Source organism: Rhinatrema bivittatum, chromosome 7, assembly GCF_901001135.1.
Source record: "Rhinatrema bivittatum chromosome 7, aRhiBiv1.1, whole genome shotgun sequence".
In the NCBI taxonomy this organism is placed as follows: domain Eukaryota; kingdom Metazoa; phylum Chordata; class Amphibia; order Gymnophiona; family Rhinatrematidae; genus Rhinatrema; species Rhinatrema bivittatum.
In genome coordinates, this window is record NC_042621.1 from 281,585,329 (window position 1) to 281,597,604 (window position 12,276).

The window sequence follows — 12,276 nt, forward strand, 5'->3', positions numbered from 1 at the left end:
TCAACTATGTGAAACCAAGCCGGTGCTGAAGCTGCGGTGCTCACAAAACGAAACCCTTCCTAGGTAAAGCTAGCTGATAGTTAAAGAAAACAAAATCATTAAGAATCGACCCTTTTTATAATTTAATTTCTGAGGACTTATTTGTGTTTGAAGTTTTCTGCAGATTCCTGCCTGCTTAGTAGCTCTGATGATTTACACCTGTCTGCGTATCCTTATCAAATGTTCCTTGGAGTCATCCCACTCCATATTAAGTAGTAAGGATGTGCATTTGTTTGAAAAGAAAAGTGTAAAATGGGACAAATGAGGCGATTTTCATTCTAAAAAATGAACAACAACAAAAAAAAACTCTGAAAAATGAAAAAAAAAAGAAACAAAGACAAAATAAAATTGTTGTGCTCATCCCTATGAAACAGTATGATGGGAGAAACCAGAGGGGAACAGATGAGTTCTATAAACGGGATGTGGCCATAAAGAAAAGTGTGTGCTTTATAATTCTCACCCCATCTGCTGCTTTCATGGAGTACCTCAGGGATCATCTCTCTCTCCAACACTGTTTAACATATATCTGCTACCACTCTGCAAGCTCCTTATAAATCTATGCTTGACACATTTCATTTACGCCGATGATGTGCAGATCTTGATCCCCATAACAGATCCCATATCAACAACTCTCAGTTTCTGGAACAGCTGCCTCCTCTCCATCAACCTTCTCCTTGCTAGCCTCAATCTAGTCCTCAACACCTCTAAAACAGAACTTCTCATCATCTCGCCCAATGACTGCAACCCCCTCTCCAGCAACTTCATTATTCCATCAGTGACCCAAGTGAGAGATCTTGGTGCCATTCTAGACAACAGATTGAACTTTAAAAAATTCATAAACAACACCACAAAGGATTGCTTCTATAAGCTACATGTGCTAAAACAGCTCAGACCCCTCCTCCACTTTTCAAGACTACCGCTCAGTCCTCCAAGCCATCCTTTTCTCCAAAATTGACTACTGTAACTCATTACTCCTCGGCCTCCCAGCTTCCACTACTAAACCTCTGCAAATGCTCCAAAACGCCGCTGCGAGGATACTAACCAATTCTAGGCAAAGAGACCATATCACTCCCATCCTCAAAAACTTACATTGGCTCCCCATCAACTTCAGAATCTTGTATAAGTCCCTAACCATTATACATAAAGCTATCCACCATCAATCAACTCTCCAGCTAAAAATTCCACTCAGACTTCACTCCTCCACGAAACCGATCAGAACGGTCTACACAGGGTCCCTTCACGTCCCCCCCACCAAATCCACCCCTCCATAAGGAAACGTGCATTCACCACAGCCGGACCTTCGCAATGGAACTCACTACCACCAGAGCTTCGCCAGCAACAATGTACTCTCACCTTTAGAAAGAAACTGAAAACCTGGCTTTTTGAACAAGCCTTCCCTTGATCAGACAAGACACTGTTTCCCCCCGGACCCCTTTCTCCATTTAGTTTGGTTTCCACTCCGCTGTCACACTAAGTTATTTGAACTGTTCTATTAAATCCCCTAAGATTTAATTTCAATTCAGTATGCACGCTAAGTTATCTATGTGATTTAATTCATTGTTAGTACCATTTTGATTTAATTCAGTTAGTACCATTTGATTGTTAAAGCTAAATTTTTTTCCTCGTTTATACTAAATTCCTTTGTTTCTATTCCTATGCTAATCTAAATTTACCTTCTAAGTTGTCCCGAATTCATCACCCTTGTTTTATGTAACTTATTTATTCTCTTTCTCTCTGGTTTTCCCCCTGGTTTGATGTAAACCGTTACAATAAGACCTGTGTCTTGAGTATCGGTATAGTAAAAAGAAGTAAATAAAATAAAAATAAAAATAAATTCTGAAAAAAAGTGTGCAGAGGTGAGCAATTTTCAAACTGTACATTTTGGGACAAAGTCCACAGATAATTTTTACTCACAGACTTTTCCCCAGATACTTTGCACTTGTTTTTCCTTTTGGTATTTTTTTTAATGGAAAATAAGGTGTGCAGAGTTGAAAATGCAACATAGATGCATTAATTTCCAGTCCTGCCTAAAACACCACCAACAGAAACGTCTTCCTGAAAGAACTTTTAGTTACATTGGAGGAGGGTGATTTTCAAGTTCCCTGTACATTCCCGGATCAGTCCGGACTACTGGGTTTTGCCTCCCTTCCAGCAGATGGAGACAGAGAAAAACTTGAAGAGCACCCCCTCTTAATCTAGTGTGCTACCTGCGTTTCTTCAGTATTTCTCTGTCTCCAGCAGATGGAGGTGGCAGAACCTGCGGTCCTGAACTGACCTTGAAGTTCAAACATAAAAAAATTATACTTTAATAGCAGATCAAGCAGAACAACAAGGGAATACTTGAGTAGCAGGACTACAAGTAGTGCTGATCCTCCCAGGGGGTAGGCAGGTCTTGGTGGGGCCATCCCCCCTGGTTGTAAGTATACCTGGAGCTAGGGTTGGACACTCAACCTTGACCCATCTATTTTACTTGAACCACTAGCTACTCTACCTGTAGACCTTACTAAAACAATTGTGACTGGTAACTTCATTATAATATCAATCCTCTTCCATTAATTGTTAACCATTTCACTGAAGCCTTTTCTGGTTTAGGCTGGTCCCAACTAATCAACCAACCTACTCATAAACTTGGCCACACTTTGGACCTATTATTTTATAACCCTGCCTTTGTCACTTTAACTGCCGCATTCACTCCAGTACCATGGTCAGACCACTTTGTAATTCATACATTGGAACACCACCATCTCTGCCTTGTTTGATATGTTTCCTCCAGAAAAAACACCCCCTTGGGATACCCCTGCTTTGCACCTCTTGAAAACAAAGCAACGCCAACTTGAGCAACGATGGTGAAGAAATCCCCTAAATGAGAGGAAAAATGAATATTTCTCTCACCTAAGAAAATATAAAAACCAAATTGATCGTGCCAAAAAAACTTACTATGCTCATAAACTCCAATTTGCCGACTGTGACTCCAGCGTACTTTTCAATATTGTCAAATCACTTACCATCCTAAAAAATGCATCTAATAGCCACATTTCTCCAAATTTTTGTAATGATATAGCAATCTATTTCAAGGATAAAGTCAGTCAATCCTGAAAATTCATTCATCTTCCCATTCCGAACGGTAACCTTCCACCACCTATTTACTCTGATCGCCGCATCTCAAAAAAGATATAATTGCGATGGAGAAGATACAGAGAAGGGCTACCAAAATGATAAGGGGAATGGAACAGCTCCCCTATGAGGAAAGACTAAAGAGGTTAGGACTTTTCAGCTTGGAGAAGAGATGACTGAGGGGGGATATGATAGAGGTGTTTAAAATCATGAGAAGTCTAGAATGGGTAGATGTGAATCAGTTATTTACTCTTTTGGATAATAGAAAGACTAGGGGGCACTCCATGAAGTTAGCATGTGGCACATTTAAAACTAATCAGAGAAAGTTCTTTTTTTACTCAACGCACAATTAAACTCTGGAATTTGTTGCCAGAGGATGTGGTTAGTGCAGTTAGTATAGCTGTGTTTAAAAAAGGATTGGATAAGTTCTTGGAGGAGAAGTCCATTACCTGCTATTAATTAAGTTGACTTAGAAAATAGCCACTGCTATTACTAGCAACGGTAACATGGAATAGACTTAATTTTTGGGTACTTGCCAGGTTCTTATGGCCTGGATTGGCCTTTGTTGGAAATAGGATGCTGGGCTTGATGAACCCTTGGTCTGACCCAGTATGGCATGTTCTTATGAGTTTTCCCCTATAAATCCTGACACTCTAACCCATATGCTTGCTAAAACGAAAATATCTAATAGTCCATTCAATCCATGTCCTGGTCAACTATTAAAAGATGCACGCGAATCTATTTCTCCTTCTTTAACCAATTAGTTAATTTATCCTTATCGTCAGTTATTTTTCCTCAGTCTTTAAAACAGACCACTATTCTTCCCATTCCAAAAAAGAAAACAGATGACCCACTCAATCTATCAAATTACCATCCTGTCGCCTTCTTGACAACAACAGCAAAAATACTAGAATCTGTAGTTCTTTATCAATTAAGCACTTATATTGAAGCCAACAATATATTATATCCAAACCAACATGGTTTTTGAAAAGGACACAGTACTTAATCTCTCCTTCGATCCTCCTTCGACTTCATAATCCATGGTTTTGATTCAAACATAGACTACATCCTAATCTTTCTTGACATTTTTGCAGCCTTCAATATACTGGACCATAACATCCTCTGCTCTGACCTTCAAAATATTTGCATAAATGGTAAAGTTCTTCAGTGGTTCATATCTTTCTTATCCCAAAGACCCCTTCAAGTTAATATTGCCTCACATCACTCAAAGTGTTTTTTTTCATCAAATCTGGGGGTACCCCAAGAATCAGCCTTATCCGCAATCCTATTCAACATATATTTATTACCTCTCTCCTCTTTGCTCTCTGGACTTAATTTAAATTTTAAAATTTATGCAGACGATATTCAGTTCGTTATTCGATACAATACTTCTTGGAGTCATACCTTATCCCTGCCTTATCCTTATCCACTCTTTATCTGAAAACAATAAACATCTGGTTGTCACTTAACCGTCTCACTCTAAATGCTACAAAAACCGAAATGCTTCACCTATCAATTATTCTGGATTTGATTCATACCCCCCCCCCCCCCACTGAATCTCAAAATTACACGATCCCCATATCTAAATAAGCTCATAATTTAGGGATGTTCCTAGATTCCAAATTAACCATGGTAAATAATATAATCATCTATCACCAAAACTTCTTTCTATAAACTCTGCTTATTAAAGAAATTAAAACCCCTCCTTTTTCCACATGATTTCCATTCCATCCATCAAACCTTAATACTAACCAGTCTGGATTACTTCAACTCTCTCTATTTAGGCCTCCCTGATTACATTCTACACCCACGTCAAATAATCCAAAATCATGCAGCCCGATTGCTTTTCAAAACATGCCATAATGAACTCATTACCCCAGTATTGAAAGAATTACACTGGCTTCCTATTCATCAAAGCATCCAGTATAAAAATCTGACCATCATCCATAACCTCATACATAGTACTGAGCTTTCGACCGAAGTTGAAGTATCAAAGGGGGGAATGAAGGAGTTCGATTTGTGAACGTCTGAAGAATGAGACAACTGAAAACCTTTCAACTAACCATGCCAGCAGTGAAACGCACAGCCATCTTGAATGTATTAACATTTGCAACGCAAACGGCACATAATACGTAGTGACGCAGTTACACACTAACATTTAGTGGAACGTGACTCCATTTTGGAATAATAATTTGTATTGTATTAATACGATCGCCGCTATAAAATGTCTAACATGTCAATTAAATGACGAAACAGTAGTCTGATCATAAGCTACACCTACTAGAGGACCACGCTAGCAAATGCTTGTTCAGCAGTTTGTAAATTGTTTGTTCAGCAGAAAGTAGAACACATGTGCGATAGATAAGAACTGTAAAGTGTATAAAAGTTTGCTCCTAAGGGGGCGTGGCATGCAATTGTACTAAGCCCTTGTCTTAGCTGCATCTTGCTGGCAATAAAAGTCTGTCTTTGCGGATCAGTTGTCTGGGCCTCCTTACTGACTTTTGGATACGGTTACAGTACCTCCTCTGCCTATGATCATCCCTTCGAATCTATCAACCATCACAACATCTATGCTCAATAGACAAAAACTACTTAGAAGTTCCTACCATTAAAACTGCTAGACTAAACTTGACCTGGACCCATACTTTTTCTGTGGCAGGACCTATCTTATGGAATTCCTTACCTAACTACATATGGCAACTCACCATAAAAAAAGAATTTAAAAAAGCTATCACAACCTACCTATTCTCAATAGCATTTCCAGAACCTAAGTCATAATCCCTTTTACTCCTTCTTAATGTATTTTGTCCTCTTTTTTAATGTTTTTACGATCATGTTTTTATGTGTTTTAAATATGTATGTTTTTCTGTGAACTGCTTAGATCTGCCAAAGCTTGTATAGATGGTATAGAAACATTTTTTAAATAAAATAAATAAATATATGCCAGTCAAAACATTAGCTGCCACGTTCTGAACAATTTGGAGTAGGATCATCAGGATCCCAAGATGTAGAAAAAACTGCAAAAGTTTAGACCTGTAAATAGCACTCTCCAAAATTTCTGGTCTCCCGGTAAAGGTTTCAATCAGCACAGCTTTCTCAGTTTGAAAAGAGAAGACTTAATATCTGCATTTACTTGTTAGGCACATGGACAGACTTGGGTCATAAATGACCTCAAGGCTTATTGCTTGTGTCGCCCTGGGAATCTGACAACCCTCAAAATAGAAAGCAGTGGGTTTATCTTTTGCTGAGGCTCTCTCTAAAATCATAATTTCAGCTTTTTCTATATTTAGTGCAAAGTTATTATGATACAGCCATTGTTTCACAGTCAAGAGACAGATGGGCACCATGTTAAAAAATAGTGGTTCAGAAAATAGTGGAATGAAAGTCCTGAATATCATCAGCTGTTTCGTACACTGAGCCCAAATAATAACCTACAGATCAGGGCCATGTATAAGCTGAAGTGAGTGGCCACTAAAGCCGATCCCTGGGGGAGCCTAGGATCTATACTATAGATCCTAGGCCAGGAAGGGCCATCATAGATAGCCTATAGATTCTATAGGCTATCTATGATGGCCCTTCCTGCTGCATGACTTGATTTACATTTTTCAGGTATTTTGGCATTTAATCGGATATTTTTCAGGCTTGGTTTTTCTCATGTTAGAGGATTTATGCCCACTTTTTCTACAAGGTGTGCTTAGATTTCCACAAAACACTTTTCTTGAAGAACTGCAAAATGCGGTTTTGTAATTTTCGGAAGCTCTACCGCGTTTCTCCTTTAGTTTCTTATGATGCTCCTAATGGACAGCCTATCTTTCAGACCTATTCACGGTAGCGCATGTAAGTGGATGCACAGAGATTTATCCTCGTAGTTTATAAACTGTGCAGCAGGAACCATACGGTTTATGAAATACTGTGTAGCTCAGATCCAAAACTGCATGCGTATGTTTCAGTATTTGCAAATATTTCCAATGCAAGAAAGTGTTTAGTTTACCTATTTAATAAATATATATGTGTATATTTTAGGGGCATAACAAACATAACAGGTGCATGTAATAACCATGAGTTATACATGGAGGTAGGCATTTTATAAAGTATGCGCATATCCCGTTGTCAAAATACTTACTTGCCCATGTATTTGAAATCATCAGTATGCCTATACCTCCACCAATTCGTTCAGTCTGTCTTTAGTTTGCCTTGAGCCTCTAGAACTTCACCCATCCCTCCCACCCAAAAATAGCAGCAAAAAAATCTCATTTTACTTGTGCTAGTCAATTAGGAAGTGTAAACGTATACGTGTACATGTATACATGTACACGTATACGTTTACACATATGTACTTCTGAACCCCACCCCAGAACAACCCCTAAACTATCTGCCCCTTTGTTACACCAGTAAAATGTCCGCACAAACGGGTAGATTTTAAAATGGGCGCGGATGGTTCCAAGTGCCGTATGTGGACACGGCTATTTTATAACACTCACGTCGGCCCTTTGGAAAATGCGCATGGCGTGCACTGGGCCCGGCCCCGGCCATGTGCCTAACCCCCGAAATTTACATGCGCAAGGCTTTTAAAATCCTGGCTAAAGTGGAAAGTACGTGCATACTGATGACATTTTTATAAAACAGCATATACATGAGTGCATGCTGCTTACATGCATATAAGGTGTTTTTTGAACACAAAATCCCTTTGAAGGGAAGAGAAAGCGGGTAAGGCAGTTTTCAGTTTTGTTAACAGTTTCCTAATTTGTTCTTGTGTTATATCAACCACACATTAGTAAACATATAGTCCCCAGGAGAATAAAGAAGAACAGAAACACAATCCAGAATTGATTGAAAAGTTCAACCACTTCCACTTACAGTATCTCTTTCAAAGCCAAAAATATTTGTTTGGGACCCTCATATGTGGAACCAATCGTTATAGTCTGTAATGTGAATCCTGCTTTACAATCATCAGTCCTGAGTGTCATACTTTTGGGACAAGGGCCACATTGATAAAACTGATCTCTTTCCAGAACAGACTACCCATGGCAGTGTTCAGTATTTTATTTTATTTATTTATTTATTTATTTAACACTTTTTTATACCGACCTTCATAGTAATAACCATATCGGATCGGTTTACATAGAACAAGGGTATAACTGAAGCGACAACTAAAGTAATTAACAATAGAGGTGAATAAGGCAAAGTTACATTTAACAAGGAGTAAAAAACTTGGAAGCTTAAATAGCTGGAAAGAAAGGTAAAGGCAGGTAGTAATTATAACATAATACAATAGAGAATACGGGTTAAAGCTTAATGTGCTTTAACCTGGAAGTCCAGAGTCCATCGTTCGAAAGGATAAAAGACCATTCGTCCAGGTGAGAATAATGGCGACTAGTGATTGTCTGGAGGATCAGAGAAGGCTTGGTGAAAGAGCCACGTCTTGAGTTTTTTTCTGAAAGTTAAGAGGCAGGGTTCCAGTCTGAGGCTTGCAGGGATGTTATTCCAAATAGATGGTCCTGCTATTGATAACACTCGGTCTTTGGTCGAGGAAAGGCGTGTGGCTTTAGTTGGGGGGAAATTCAGAGTACCTTTGTGAATATCTCTAATTGGTCTGTTGGAGGAGTGTAGTTTGAAGGGGATTTCGAGGCCGAGTTGGAGTTGATGATGGATGGATTTGTGTATTAGGGTGATTGATTTGTAAAGGATTCTAAAATTCACTGGTAACCAATGTAGGTTTCTGAGGATGGGTGAAATGTGTTCTCCACGGCTGGTGTTGGTCAGTAATCTCGCTGCGGCATTTTGTATCATCTGCAGTGGTTTGGTGGTAGATTTGGGGAGGCCTAGGAAGAGGGCACTGCAGTAGTCTATCTTAGCAAATAGCAACGCTTGGAGGACTGTCCTGAAGTCTTGGAAAAATAGTAGTGGTTTGAGTCGTTTTAGGACCTGGAGTCTGTAGAAGCAGTCTTTGGATGTGGTGTTTACCATTTTCTTTAGGTTTAGTCGATTATCTAGAAGTACCCCAAGGTCTCTCACATGCTTATGGGTGATGTAGGAGTTGTGTGGGGATGATGGGGGGATATTTTCTTCGTTTGAAGAGATGAGGAGGAGCTCCGTCTTCAAGGCATTAAGGACCAAGTTTAATCTATTGAGGAGGCTGGTGATAGGTATAAGGCAGTTATTCCAGTGGGTGAGCGCTTTTGAGATAGATTCTGTGATAGGGATTAGAATCTGCACGTCGTCTGCGTACAGATAATGAATTACATTAAGATCAGTTAGCAGATAATGAGTTAGATCAGTTAGCAGATAATGAGTTAGATTAAGATCAGTTAGTATATACAAGTAGATACAATAGTAGATACAAGCTTTCCCGGACGCCAACATGGTCAACTAATCTCCAACTACACCTTGGTTAACCATATCTTCTATCGTTTACATGTGTGAATTAATAACCTGTCCTTTCTCTTCCTTCTCAGCCAAGTTCTTATCACCTTGTTATATGTAACTGCCTTTTCAGCACCATTGTTATAGTTATGTTTACTATGCACCCCTGTTTTATGTGAACCAGCATGATGTGACTGCTGTCTCGAATGCCGGTATATAAAAATCTGAAATAAATAAATAAATAAATATACACTAATAATACCTGATGGCTTCCGACTGGAGTATCACAACACACATTTTTTTTAAATATTTTTCTTCTGCATAATAAAATCCTTCCTTGGTTCACCAGATACGGATCCAGGTTTGGAGTGTGTTACTCTGCATTAGAACTCAGTCAAAACTGGCTACTGACATGCATGAAGTGCCTTACGCCCAGATGTCTGAGCTGCAAAAAGAGCAAAGTGTAAAGTTTAAATGAACGATCAACTGATCTAACACGCAGTCAGAATCATACAAATTGCTGATCTGTGATTGGCTAGAAAATAAAACTAAAGTCATTTCCCTAATGTGAGTGCACAACTCCACCTTAATCATGTTAAAAGTCATCACCGATCTAAATAATGGGATTCTATTTCGCATCCATCATTTAAGCCTTAAGACTTAGTTGATCTTAGCTTAAAAATTCAAAACTGTTCTCTAGAACTATGAAGAGTTTCACAATCTTCTCCTCTTCTTGTTGATGGCAAAGTTTGCTCAGTGATAGAGTCCATTGCAGATCGTGAAAAACATGCTGCCTTGGGACACCGTAGGAGGTGGTCGTGCATTGATACACAGCTGCAATGTTCCGAGAGTTGTACTTTGGGCTCAAAATGACTACCAGTAGCCAATTTTGAAGTGAGTTCCAGTTGACCCCTGATGTTGAGTAACATACTCGAAACTTGGATCCACATCAGGCAAGCTAAGCAGCATATTTTTATGCAGAAGGAAAGTATATATATATATATATATATATATATATATATATATATATATATATATATATATAAATGTATGCAATACTAAAATTAGGAACCACACTATAGAGTATAGAGATCAATTTCACGTATGAGGATCTCACACGATTATTTTTGCCTTTAATAGAGATAAGTGAAAAGGCTTGAATTTTTAGTTCGTGTTTGAAGTGTTCTTTCCTTTCTAATGTGTGCCTTTCTGCTTTCTGTGGCAGTGACTATGGGTATGAACGACATGGCAGCAACCAGTGCAGTCCTTCTTTCTGGTTCAATCCGGCCTCCCCATCCAGGGACTGTAGCCTGGGACAGAGCTACCTGAAGAGTACTGGGTAAGAGACATGCCATGTACGTAAGCCATCTGCTTTTCAGATTGCTTTTTGCTTTTCAGTGGGGAAAAAAAACAATCTAATATGTAGTCTTTACATAAATAAATATGTAATCTTACCCTATTTTTTTATAGAAATTTCAGAAGATTGTGTTTATACAGGTTTAATTCATCTCATCACTCAAAGTACATCTTCAGTGCTTGCTTCCAGTGACCTTGTGCTATTTCTCCTGCATGCCTGGCTGCTTTCCAGCCTTATAGTGATAACAGAACGGCACTGCAATATCTGTACTGAACACTCCTTTATTACTCAGGCACCAAATGAAATATATTAGCAGAGATACCAGGTATAAATTGCAGTGATATTGAGTGCTGTGGGGCACTAGGAGCTGTATTTTCAGAAATAAGTAAAAGAAATGATTGAGGAATTGACTGAATTGCTCCATTATAATAATAATAATAATAGTGAAAATGATTGAATTTGGTTACTGATGAACTAAAGTGGCAGATAAAGAGTGGGATATGTTACTGTGACAAAATAATTGAAGAAAATTATACAGCCAGACTAGGACATATTCAAAATACAGGGGACCAAGAGGATCTAGACTTGATTTTGACTAGGAAAAAAAATATTGTGACCTGTAAATCAGAGAGCAAACACACACACAGTGGTGGCTGGTGAGATATTGAGCTGGGCATGCAAAATAAGCTTTTGTGAGAGAGTCAAGGGTGGATCATGTTTCACTTCTCATTTTTTCAGCTATCCCTGTCAAAAATACCCCCTCCTGCTCTGTTTTCCTCTCTCTACGTCTGACTGTCCTCACCTCAACCAGGCCTTGGTTTCTGTTACTGCCACAGTCATACTTCTCCAATCCTTAAGGACCAACACTGCAACTTATACTTGTTTTTTCCCTGCGTGGGCCAGTACTGCTGGCTCCTGGCTGTGACCAACTCTCCATACAGGCTACAGCTCTCCCCCTGCTGCCAGTGACTACGCGCTCCAGTCCTGTATAGGCCACAGGATCCTCTCTCTCCCAGTCCTCTGCTGTCTCTGACTGCAGACTCCAGCCCCTAAATTCTCCCTCTTCCCTCATCCTCTCCCTTTGAAACCAAGTAGCAAGCAAAATTGGTTGTTGTATTACACATAAGGTCTGTGAAGATCCTTATCATTGTATAATCCATAAACCATCATTAAGGTAGACTTGGGAAAATCCAGTTCTTATTCCTGGGATAAGCAGCATGGAAACTATTTACTTTTTGGGATCCTGCCAGATACCTGTGAGCTGGTTTGGCCACTGTTGGAAACAAGATACTGGGCTTGCTGGACCTTTGGTCTGACCCATTTTAGCAAATCTTATGTACTTTTGCTCTTAGAGAACTACAAACTTCATGGCTTTATTCATAGGAATTTTGGATGCAGTCGAA

At 39.1% G+C, this 12,276-nt stretch overlaps 1 protein-coding gene across 1 annotated transcript in view; it reads left to right on the forward strand.

Moving 5' to 3' along the window:
* Positions 1-12,276, forward strand: part of SORCS3 (sortilin related VPS10 domain containing receptor 3) — a 1,039,444-nt gene that overhangs the window by 872,139 nt on the left and 155,029 nt on the right. The window contains exon 18 of the mRNA XM_029610742.1: positions 10,742-10,855. Within this exon, the coding sequence (XP_029466602.1) occupies positions 10,742-10,855 (114 nt within the window). The remainder of the gene's footprint in view (positions 1-10,741; positions 10,856-12,276) is intronic.